Raw genomic sequence first — 12,171 nt, 5'->3', positions numbered from 1 at the left:
AGGGGTGGAGACTTATTTGGGTTCCCCCGCCCCCATCACCACTAGCCAAGGAAAACAGAGACAGGCAGGCAGGAGTTCCTTGGTGTCAAGAAGGGAACATCCTTACTCCAGAAATTTCTAGGATGGCCAGTCTGTCAGAGTAGGGGGCCAGAAAGAGGGACAGTGCAGGGGTTGGAAGCCTGGGCCCCAGTCTTGCTCGTTGCCATGTGGCTGTGGCTCTGCGTGTTCTCCTCTCTGCAGAAGGAGGAGAAGAGCTCCCGTCACTCAAGGGCTTGGTTTAAGAGGAAAGATTCCCGGACTCTGCCATTGACTCAGTTTACCCATCTTTAAGAGATGGTCACCTTGGTCTCAGCTCCTTCGTCCTGTGCATCTGATGTTGAACTTAGCATCTGGACCTGAGCTGGGGCTGCTTGGCATCTGGCTGGCCTGGCGGTGACCCCCCAGGAGAGTCCAACCAGCCTCTGGGGGTGGCTGAAATTTCAAGCATCCCCGCTCCCTCACAGTTGATACTTGCAAGGATGTGTCAGGAGATTCCACCTGGGGTTGGGGACCAAGGACAGGGGTTGGAGAAGAAACTTGCAGTGAAAATCTGGTTGATGCCTTTGACCTCGAAGACGTGCCCTGGCCACACAAATCCCCAAGGGAGAGGGCACGAGCTCAGCCAGTGCTGGGGCTCTCATGGGAGCTCAGCCCTCTCCTGAGGGTAGATAGGGAGCCCGTGGTACCCCGCACTGCCCCTCTACACACCCCGTCCTGGGTGAGCTGCGGCCCTGGCTGGAGGCAGGAGAATGGTCAAGTGGTCCTGAGCCACTTTCCTGTCCTCACTGCCTGAGGCCTCTACCGCAATGCGGTTGACGGGCTCTTCTTTCCCACACCGAGTTCCCTTGGCTCCTCCAGTGCGGGGTGCCCCAGCGGCTTCTGGGGTCAGGAGCCCTCTCTGGTGAGCCTCAGAGGACAGAGCATGTCCCAAGCAGAAGCCTGCCATTTGGGTGGCACACCCAGCTGGAGCAAAGACAGCTGCTGCTGGGGAGGCCCCTTCTTCCTGTACAGGGCGCCCACTTGGCCACGGTGATGACAGTCACTCCTCAGCAGCCCCAGAGAGGCAGGGCCCTGGGCCCTCTCAGCTTCCAGGTCCCGTTAAGTGAGGGGTGACAGGTTGGACGCAAGTAGGCCCTGGGGTGTGGAAGACCATGACCACCTGGAGGGACCAGGAGCAGGGCCACTCTGATTGTGGGCCGAGGGACAGCTCTGACCACTTGGTGAGCTGGAGGACACCCCAGGGGACAGGAGGAGCCGTCTCCCACCAGTCCTAGGTTCTGTCTTCTGGAAGCTTCTGGACACCTTGGGGCCCCAAGAGTGCTGAGCAAGGGAAAGGAAGGCAGCTGGGCAGCAGGCAGGCAAGACGAAGTCCACGGCCAGCTGGGACAACCTCGCCTTCAGGCATCTTTACAAACATAATCCCTGCCCCCACCCCTTTGTCCTGGTGATCTTCACTGAGGGGCGGCCACAGGCAGATGGCTGAAAGATGTGACCCCCCAGATGCCCAGGGGCTGCAGCTGGTAAGACCCGGCCAGGGAGTGACCCCATTTCCCAGAAGCAAGGAGCCACTTTCTGGTTCCCATTGACCTGTTCGTGTGTGTGCATGCACATGTGTGCACATCACTGATGAGCGTATGTGTGTATGTGGAGGGACACAGCCCGCCACGGAGGTGCCTGGAAGAAGTGACACAGGCACAGGTGGACCAGAGACCACCTGAGCAGAGCTCCGGGGAGGCTCAGCAGAGAGGAGCGGGTAGGGACCCCACTGGGCAGCACACGGCTCCTGCTGCCCCCAAGTCTGTGCCAGCCGGGGTGGGGGAACTCTGGTCCACCCCTTTCTGCCTGAGCCCTTGCCCTCAGTTTCCCCATGAGGGGTGCCAGTGGACCCCGTGGGGTCCCGGCTGGTTCTGAAGGGGAGGTCCCTGCTCTGGATTGTGAGGCCTGAGGGCAGGTTGGGGTTCTGTGGCCAGAGCTGGGCTCTGGAGACCTACAGCCCTGATTCTGCCCCTCCTAGCTGTGTCACGAGTGGTCAGTTTCTCTGAGCCTCAGTTTCCCCATCCGTAAAATGGGGCCCATCTACCTTGAAGGATTTAGGGACAGATGAACTGAGATGTTGCCTTGACGTGTCCAGCACAGGGCCTGACCCCCAACAGGGGCTGGAAAGGGCCACCATTGCCGCCTGGCACTCGGGGCAGGAAAGCTGGCCTAGGAAAGGGCCACCTCGGTGGGGACCCCTCAACCCGAGCAGACCCTCGGGGCTCATCACCAGAGTCAGTGAGGGGCAGTTCCTTTATTCATTGTCTCATCTCCCTTGTGCCGATGCCCCTCTGGCCCGGGAGCTGGGGACACGGGGGAAGCGGACCACCCCAACCCTCTGGGAACTCATGGGCTGGTGGGTGGGGGAAGGGTGTGTGGCCCAGCGGTGGGTCAGCATTTCACTAGGGCCTCAGGCTGGGACCTGGGCCCCTGGGAGGAGACCACTGCCGTGCGTCTGGGAGGCTGAGTGGGAGTTTGTCAGGGAGGGAAGGTGGCAGGGGGATTCCTGGCAGAAGACATGGCTGGGCAGGAGTGACCGTGTGGCTGGAGTGTAGAGAGGGGTGGAGAGAGGTCTGAGCCGCCTTTGGGGTGAAGCTGAGGAGCCGAGACTCCATCGCTGGTACGGAGCCTTCGAAGTAGAGCGAGAAGCTGGGGCAGTTTTGACCGTGGGTGATGGCAGCCTCTGAGCTCCGGGGCAGGGAGCCGCAAGGAGGGGAGCATGGGGTCGACAGGCCAGTCCCTCCCCCAAACCTGTCCCCTCTCCTGTTTGTAGCCAGAGGGAGGGTTGGGTGACTGCACACCAGGCAGCCTCCTGCCAATCAAAGCATCCTTTGCCCCTTGTGTGTTGAAGGTGGCTCCTCAGACAGTGAGAGAGGCTGGGCTGGGCTGGAGAGGCAGCCCTGGGGCCCTCTGGAAATCGAGGCCTTTGCTCTCCTTCTGCCTTCTGGAGAGGAGGGAAGCTTCTTCCCATGGTTCCATTGCAGGCTTCCCAGGAGGCTTAAAAATGGGTGGATTTCAGGACAGGGTGCCTCCAGGTGTTGCATGTCACCTTCTTCACCGCCCTGTTCCGGAAGACACGGAGGGGTTGTGTCTCACAGGCGCAGAGTGTCCATCCTGAGGACTCAGGAGATACGGCTGCCCCACTCTCGGGGGCCCAGGACTGAGCTCCCTGAGCACATGATGGAGGGTGGGAGGGAGTGTGGGTGGGCAGTGACAGCCTCGATAGCCATCTGGGGGTTAGTAGAGTCTGGGGCCTGTGAGGACCCCCCAACAACAGCCATCACACCCTCGGCTCTCCCCATTATAACAGCTACACACCCCCTTCCCCTTGACCTCTCTTGAGGGGGAGCTGAGGTAGCTGCGCTATTTGGGCCTCCAGTGGCAGAATGAAGAGCAGAGGACCAAGATCACACTGTCAGCCAGGAAACTCAGCCCTGAGTCTCCACCCTCCCAAAGATGTGCTCTGTGAGTCTGGGCAGATCCTATCTCTCTCTGGGCCTCTGCTTCTCCCTCTGTCCAGTGATGGGGGTCGGTGCCAGGTCCGCCCCGTGCTCGGTTCTCTGGAGGTGGGTTCACTCACTGGTTCTGCACGTCTTGGATGGTGTCAGGCAGCGGCAGGTTCTGAGTCTCCGGCAGCAGCAGGGCAGCTAGGCCGCTGAGCACCGACACCAGCCCGTACAACAGCAGGGGCAGCGAGGGGCTCTGTACAGCCAGCAGCCGGACCAGAGGCCCCAGGATGCCTCCCATTCGGCCCGCCATCTGGCCCAGCCCCACTGCGGTCATCCTGCCGGCACAGACACACCAGTGAGGGGCTGCTCTGCCTGCCCACAGCCTGGACCTCTCACTCTGGCCCAGCCCTGCTCTGCCGAGGGAGGCACAGTGGGTCAGGCTGGGCCAGGACGCACCTGGGCAGCCGCAAGACCACATGAAAGAGAGAGTCACGACGCGAACATCAGGCTGGGGGAAGGCCACCCCCACACCGCCCTCCCAGCCCAGGGCTCCCCTCTCCTCAGGTCCAGGCACGGCCTCACCTGAGCGTGGTGGGGAAGAGCTCGCCAGTGTAGACAATGATGCAGGTGTAGGCAGACCCCACCCCGCCGAGCCCCAGTGCGGCCAGGGCTGAGCGCAGGTCCCATAGCTGTGGCCAGAGACAGGGTTAGCAAGATTGTTACAGTCCTAAGTGACGTCATGGCCACATTCCCTGTCCCCTGGATCTGCTCCACACCCAGGCATCCTGAGCTGGACCCTGGGGTCCTCCTGACCCTCTGCGTTTCCCTGTCCCCCACTCTCCACTTGCAGACCATCAGTGAGTTCTTATTTCCTCTCCACGATTGTTCACGATGCCACACTCTCCATCCATCCAAGCTCCTCTTGCCGAGTGCAGGCCCCCGCCACCTCTCCTAGACGCCCGGCAGCCTCCTTCCTAACTGGGCCCTGCTCTAGCCCAGCACCCTCTGAGGCGGGGGCCAGGGCTTTCTGTTCCTGGCTCAGGCCCCCCAGGTAGCGAGCCTCTGGCCACAGCCGTGTGTACCCTGGCCCGCCCACTCACCATGGGGCACCAGCATGTTGGCCAGGATGCAAAGCCCTGCCAGCACCAGTGACGCCGCCTGCACGGGTCTGCGGCCCAGATGGCTCAGCAGCAGCAGGGTGCCGATCTTGGCCAGGATGTCCACAACCCCGATGAAGAACTGGAGCAGGAAGACATCGCCGCCCAGGGCCTGCAGGGCCAGGGCCAGGCCGTAGAAGGTGAAGCCCGTGCTGAACCTGGGGGTGGGGGAGGTGGAGTCAGGCTGGGGAGTGGGCAACTCACTTACTTGTTTGTTCTCACACTCATTTCCACCCTCTCCTGCCGACTCTGTGGCGGGGTGTGGTCTCTGTAGACTACATTTCCCACGTTCCCTTGCAATGCCACTCCTCATTAGGTTGGGCCAATGGGAGGCACTGGTGAGAAGCTGGAGGCGGGACCAGGGGAGAAGCAGTGGTATTCCTCCCTCCCTCTGTCTGAGTGTCATGTCTGGCAGTGACTGTGTCCCCTGCAGGGCTCCAGCTTCCACTGAGCAGGCCCTCCCTCCTGTGGCCTCGGTGGTTTCAGTCCTTGCTGGGTGGCCCTGGCTCCTGGGCTCTGACAATATCCCTCCTTCCTCCCTGGTCCCTCCAAACTAGGTTGGATGCACGTTTCTGCCGTTGAGTTCTCTGATTCCCTTCTCTACCTCCTGGGCTCCTTAGCTCTCCTGGCGCCTTTGTTATGAATCCTCCTAATTAATCTCTTCCATCGACTGTGCCCTACCTGAGCCCGCCTGGCCTGGGATGTGCCCTGTTGGGAGCCTGACTGACAGAGGGGAGGTGCCAGTGCTGCAGGCCTTGTCCTGGAGGTGCTCTCAGGGCAAAGGGACCAACAGAGAGCCAGCAGAGGCTCCCTGGCTAGATGTCAGCCAGAGCCCTGATTCCAGGTTACCCGGCTGCCCCGAGGGCGCCAGAGGCAGAGTCTGGGGCCCAGGTAGGGTGGGGGTCAAAGGGCATCTACCAGCACAGAGTGGAGACACAGATCCCGAGGCCCAGTCCAGGCGTGCAGAGCAGGGTGCCCAGGCTGGCAGGAGCCTGGCTGGCGCTCAGCTCCTCCTGCATGGCTGAGAGCAAGACCTGGGGGCAGCAGCGGTGGGGAGATGTCAGCACTGGGGGCACCAGGCAGGCCCTCCGCCCCACCCAAGACCCTCATCCTGGGAGGCCGGGGCCCTTGGTCGGTCTCCCAGGGGCCCTGTGCGGGGACAGGAGAGGGTTTGAGGGTCGAGCCCTGGGGGAAGGCCTGGCTTCGCCTCACTTCGGCGTCAGCGCGTCCCCCGCTGCCCTCTTCCCCTTGATGGCAGCAACCCTCTGCAGCTCCTGCAGGCCCTGCTCCAGCCTGCCTGTGACAGCAGCCATCGTGCAGACTCTGCGGGGGGCGAGGGAGGAATGCGGGAGTGGCCCCCAGGGCTGGCCTGCATGAGCCTCACTGCCCCTCTGTCCCCTTCTGCCCAAGGGAGTGGCCTTACTGGCGCCCCCAGGCCCCAGGCTCAGGCGGCTGAGGTCAGTGGGTGGGCAGTGAGGGGCACTGTGGCGTGTGGCAGCCATGCCATCTCAGATGCCTTCCTTCCCCAGAGGCCGCCCTTCTTGCCTCCTCCCTCCTTTGAGTGGGGGTTGGGATCTCTGTTCTCTCCTTCCTGCCTCCCTCCTGACCCCATGGCCCTCCTTCTGCCTCACGCAGGGACCAGGCCTGGGTGAGCCTGTGTGCAGTACGGACCCCTCAGTGGCTACAGGATCACAGTCCCAAGCTCACAATAGGCTACCAGCCCGCCAGGGTCCCCCACTGTGCAGCACCTCCCCGATGTCACAGTGTCACTCGGTCTTCCTGTTCACTTCCACGGCCGCGCCTTCCTGCCCGAGCTGGCTCCTCCCGAGCTGGCTCCTCCGCGCAAACAGCTTCACACCCACCTGGGGGGCTCAGGCCTGGGGCTGGTCTCTGGTCCTGACATCACCAGCCCCCTCCACCTGCGCCCAGTCAGTCACCAATTCCCGTCACCTCTGGCGCCCCTTGCAGCCGACCAGCCCTGCAGCCCTTGTCTCGCTTTTGGCCCTTTCGCCCACACCAGGACAACAGCTGCCACCTCGTGGATGCCAGTCCGCCCCACGCATCCCAGCTCCCCCTCCGCATGGCAGGACCCTGTCCCTAACGCTAACCTGGCTCCATGGCCCTCGGCATCAAGCCCAGACCCCCTGCACCGTCCGGCCCAGCCGCTGAGCCCCCTGTAGTGCCCGGCACTCTGCATCTGCTCCTGCGCCCAGGCCTTTGCTCACGCAGCCCCCCAGCCAGACAGCCTTCCCCTGTGAGCAGCAGCCAGGGGCGGGGCCGCCTGCTCCACACCCACTCTGAGGTCCTTCAGGGTGTGCAGAACAGGGGGGAGGAGGGGGACTCAAAGTGCACATCAGAGGAAGAGTTGACCAGAGCCCGTGAGCTGCTGGACTTGGAGTGGGGCCGGTGAGGGGGAGGGTGGTGTCACGGCGCCACTGACTCCAGTGCCTGGGGGTGGGGGGCTGCTCCCAACGGTGAGGAAGCCTTGGGAAGGAGACGTTAGGTCTGTGATGCCGAGCCAGCAATAACAGAGATGTCCCACAGACAGTTGGAAACACGAGGCTGGAGGCCGGGGAGGGGTCAGACTGAAGAGGGGACTGAGGTTTGCAGCATTTGGAGGGAGTCAGAGCTGGGGCCACAGGCGAGGTCCTTTGGGGACAGAGCATCCATGGTGCCCGCTGTGTGCTGCAGGGGCCGAGCAAGGTGGGAGCCAAGCGATGGTGACAGGGTTATAGGTGGGTGAAGCCCGATTGGGGTGGGTTCAAGGAGACTGGGAGGGAAGAAGTGGGGACGGCCTGTGCAGACACTTCTCAGGAAGAGAAATTGGTTTTTAAGAGAAGCAGAGAAGCTGGCAGGAGTTCAAGGGGCAGAGGGGCCCCAGCCTCAGAGGCTCACATCCCTGCTATTCGTCAGTCTCTAAGCATGGCTTGTGGTGCCGTCATGTATGGCATTTCCTGTGAGCTCCACACAGGCAGTGACCCTGTCTCATTGCTGTCACACTCAGCATCAGCCAGTGCCCTGCACATGGTGGGCGCTCGGTGGTTATTTGTTGAAGTGAGGAAGTAGTGAGTGAGTGTGGGCACTCACACAGCACCTGGGTGGGGTGTCTGCCCAGAAAAGTGAGGTTCAGGCCCACGGGCCAGCATCAGTGTTAAGAGCGGGGAGGGGTGCCGCGGAATCTGCACCACCAACCTTCACCTTCCACCCTCCACCCTGTTGCTTTGGGGTCCATCTGCCATCCCAGAAGGCCACCTGTCACGCAGGATTGCCTCCTCTCAGAGCCATTGCATGAGATGTAATTGGAAAGTGACTGCAAATTACTTTTAAAGCCTTCATTTTAAGAGCTTTTCTGCTCTGAGCTGTTGGGCTGGGAGAGATTCGTGGAGCCAGCCTTCCTGCCCTAGTGTGGGTGCGGGCACCCCGTTCTCCCGTGGGCTTCTGCTGTGCTCCCTTGTCCCGTGGCCGGAATGGCCAAGTGACTACTAAGTGCTGTGCCTGTGTGTGAATGAACCAAGCTCAGCCCAGCCTTGAAGGGCCCCATTCATTCATCCATCCATCCATCCATCCATCCATCCACTCACCTACTCATCTACTCATCCATCCATCCACTCATCTACCCATCCATCCACTCATCTACTCATCCATCCATCCACCCACCCACTTATCTACTCATCCATCCATCCATCCACTCATCTGCTCATCCATCCATCCATCCACTCATCTACCCATCCATCCATCCATCCATCCATCCATCTATCCACTCATCCATCCATCCATCCAACCATCTAACCATCCATCCGTCTGTCCGTCCATCTGTCCGTCTGTCCATCCATCCAACCATCCATCCATCCATCCATCTATCTATCTATCTATCTAACTAGCCATCCACCTACCCACTCATTCATCCATCCATCCACCCACCCACCCACTCACCCATCCATCCATCCACCCATCCACTCACTCATCTATCTATCTATTATCTATCTATCCATTCACCTGCCCATCCACTCATCTATCTATCTACCTATCATCTATCCATCCCGACATCCATCCAACAAACATTTACTCTGTACCTACAATGTGCCAGGCACTTGGCAAGGGCCATGCCTGGTTTATTTAAGGGCTGTGGAGACATTTCCTAACTTGCCATATCTGTCAGTTCTGTCTAGGGGACTGGGGGTTCCCTCTGACCACTGGGTCATGGTCCCAGTTCTTTAGTAACAATGTCAGTACGTACGGCCGACTGTGGCTGTGTGTGCTGGGAGTGAGGTGTGTGTGTGTGTGTGTGTGTCTGTGTGTGTGTGTGTGTGTTGTATCTTTGCATCCCACCTTACAGCCTGGCCTATGCTGCCACACCTGGCACAGAGGAGGGGCTCAGAAAATGTGTCTGGAGGCACACCTGCCAAAGCAAGCAGCGACAGGAGAGGAGAAAGGACCAAGAGGTGACAGGACGGAATGGGGAGGGAGAAGGACGAATAAGGGAGAGGGAGGGACCTGGGAGGAGCAGGGAAGGAGAAGCGTCTCTGGCATTTGAGCCCTGGGTCGGAGTGTGGCGGGCTTGTGGCCACCTGCTGTGCCAGGCTCCCATGGTTCCTCTCCCGCCCTGTTCCCCTGGCCTCCCACATCCTCAGCCTCTGCCCCCAGGGTGGAGGGTGGGCAGGGTCTCCTCTGAGGAGGGGGATGGAGGTGGCACCCACCAGGAGTACACAAAGCAGAGGAAGAAGGGGGCAGACAGCACCAGCTGCAGCGGCACCCTATCACGCACACCGTGGGCCACGGAGGCCACGAGGACCTGGCCGAAGCTGAAGCCCAGGGCATTCAAAGTCATTGTCGAGGCTCGGGCCTGCGTCGATGTCCACTCCATCACTGCAGGGAGAGCGCGCGGGTCAGCCGGGAGCCTGCACGAGCCTCGCCCACACGGCCCCGGCTCGGGGGCGCCTACGAGGGTGGCAGTGTTCATCATGACGCTCGCCGTGGCAAAGGCCACCAGGAAGCGGAACAGGCAGTACACAGGGAACATGGGAGCGAAGGTGGCAGCGGTGCCCAACACGGCCATCTGAAGGTAGCTCCAGGTCAGCAGCGGCCTGCGCCCAAGCCTGCGCACACACACACAGGAGGGTGTGGGTCCGTGGCATGCCATGGCGTCAGCCACGGAGGTCTGGACCACCCGAACCACCTCGTGCTGCCCACTGAGCAGAGGTGGATGCCAAAGCGACACCTGGGGCCAGACCCACGTCCCTCATCCATGGAGGGCTCCTGAGCACAGACAGAGTCCTCATGGCCCAGGTGGGCACGAAGGCTCTCTCAAAAGGAAATGAGCTCCCTGTCTTCAGGAGTACTCAAGCAGTGGCTGAAGGCAGGCATGTGGCTGAGCAGGTTTGAGCAGTAAATTTTCTTTTTTGAGGAAGATTAGCCCTGAGCTAACATCTGCTGCCAATCCTCCTCTTTTTGCTGAGGAAGACTGGCCCTGAGCTCACATCCATGCCCATCTTCCTCTACTTTGTATGTGGGACGCCTGCCACAGCATGGCTTGCCAAGCAGTGCCGTGTCCGCACCCAGGATCTGAACGAGAGAACCCCGGGCCACCAAAGTGGAACGTGCGCACTTAGCTGCTGTGCCACCGGGCCGGCCCATGAGCAGTGAATGTTTGATTAGAACAATGACCTTCCACAAGCATAGAGGAAGAGTCGGGGAAACCAAGGCCCAGAGAGGGTATGAGCCTTGCTCAGCAGCACAGCCGAAGGGTGTCAGGAGCGAGATGCACACACAGGCGTTCCGACTGCAAGCAGAGAGCTTTCTCCTCAGACGTGGCTGCGAGAGGCCAGCTCGGGGCCAGTCAGGGCTGGGGGCAGGAGAACAGGGGCAGTGAGGGAAAACGGGGCCTGCCTGGCCTGGGGGTACTCACCTGTCGGAGACTTGCCCACACACGGCAGCTCCCACGAGGATCCCAGCCAAGTAGATGGACTGGGACACGGGCTTCAGGGCCTGCGAGTCGCACACCAGGTCCCACTGGTGGGAGAGGAGAGCCAGGTAGGAGGGGCAGAGAGCGATGGGAAGGCTCCTGGGAGCCGGGGGTGGGTGTCTAGCTCCGTGACCTGTAGAGCCATAGGGCAGGGCCCTGTGGGGTAGCGAGGGCTGTCACCCCTGCCCAAGCCCCTCCATGGCTCCCTGTTGCCCTCTCTAGCCTCACGCCCTCCCCTGCCTCGCCCACTCAGCAGCAGCCGCCGGGAGCTGGCACCTCCTCCCCACCCCCGAGACCCAGGCCGCTTCCTTCTGGTTCATTCCAGAGAGGCCCCTTCTCGCTGACTGGGATGGCTGCCCCTCCCGCTTCCCCAGATTTGTCTGACGTGCCTCCTGCAGTGGCCTCTGGGAATACAGTGACTCTTCTCCGAGTCCCCCTGTGACAGGCGGTGGAAATGGGGTCCTGGAGCTGCCTGAGTCACAGCTCGTCAGTGGCAGCAGGGCTCACTTGGGTGTCCAGGGCGCCCATTCTTGGTGCTGCCCCCTCTCCCACGAGCCCAGGGCAGATGTCTGTCTGTAGGCTGATTCCTGCCACCAGCACCCCTGTGGGGCCATGTGGCCCAGGATGGGCAGGAAGCCCACGAGAATGAGGCCTGAGGAGGGTCCCTCCTGGGCCTGGACTATTTTGAGTCCAGCCAACTGTGAGCTGTGACTTTGGCCTCTAAGCTGCCAGGACCTGGGGAGGGTGTCAGGGGAGGCCCTTACCTCGGCCACAATGGTGGAGGTGAAGGTGCTGAGGTCATAGACCCAGCCGTCCACGCATGGCTCTGTGGTGGCCTCGCTCCAGTTGGTGGCTGTGGTGTTGGGGTCCAGGAGCTGTCACTGTGGGTGGCGGAAGCGGCGACACTGGTGGGGCCCCTGGTTGGGGCCCGGTGGGATGGAGACGGTCAGGAGGGCCTCAGGGCCCAGGGCGCCGGGGGCACTGGCCTGGGTAGTCCTGTTGTCCAGGAGGGGCACCCAGCAGCAATGGCTAGGCACGGCGGCCGAGAAGTTCTCCACTATGTTGTGAGTGGTGAGCCACACGATGGGGACCACCAGGGCTACCGTCTGGAGAACCTGGAACCTGCCCAGACCGCCCACTCGGTCCAGGAGTTCAGAAAAGGCCATGGAGCCCCCCCAGGGGGCCCAGTGGAGGTGCCCGCTTCACAGAGGCCGGCCCAGGGCCAACGGACCCAGGCGAGGGGCCCGTTTCCCCCGCGGCAGCACCTGCTGTGCCAGGTGGGCAGCCTGGGGCATGGCAGCAGCCCCTGGCGTCGCTGACTCGGGGCTGGGGATCTCTCAGCACCCACCCGGCAGCCGTCACTCGGGGTGGCTCCGACTGGGACCAGAGGCTTCGAGCTGTGACCCTAAAGCCACCAGCCTCTCACCAGAGATGCAGCTGCCCCTGGACCTCCGGGAGAAACTGAATTTGGGAAATGGGGAGAGCGGAGACTGAAGTCACCCAGATGAATTAAACTGTGACCAGGTGG

At 61.6% G+C, this 12,171-nt stretch overlaps 1 protein-coding gene across 1 annotated transcript; it reads right to left on the bottom strand.

Annotated features, from left to right (window-relative positions):
- Positions 1 to 2,329: 2,329 nt before the first annotated feature.
- SLC22A12 (solute carrier family 22 member 12) lies at positions 2,330 to 11,809 on the bottom strand. The gene is given in 13 exon segments (XM_070487260.1): positions 2,330 to 3,137; positions 3,656 to 3,859; positions 4,107 to 4,213; positions 4,471 to 4,472; positions 4,625 to 4,839; positions 5,600 to 5,715; positions 5,884 to 5,984; positions 5,987 to 6,004; positions 8,560 to 8,570; positions 9,379 to 9,547; positions 9,599 to 9,777; positions 10,587 to 10,690; positions 11,408 to 11,809. Coding segments are annotated over 13 exon segments (1,692 nt in total). The 3' UTR covers positions 2,330 to 3,073.
- Between the last annotated feature and the right edge of the window lie 362 nt (positions 11,810 to 12,171).

Source organism: Equus asinus, chromosome 17 (assembly GCF_041296235.1).
Source record: "Equus asinus isolate D_3611 breed Donkey chromosome 17, EquAss-T2T_v2, whole genome shotgun sequence".
Classification (NCBI taxonomy): Eukaryota; Metazoa; Chordata; class Mammalia; order Perissodactyla; family Equidae; genus Equus; species Equus asinus.
The sequence above is the reverse complement of the archived record's forward strand: the minus strand, read 5'-3'. Positions and strand labels throughout refer to the sequence as shown.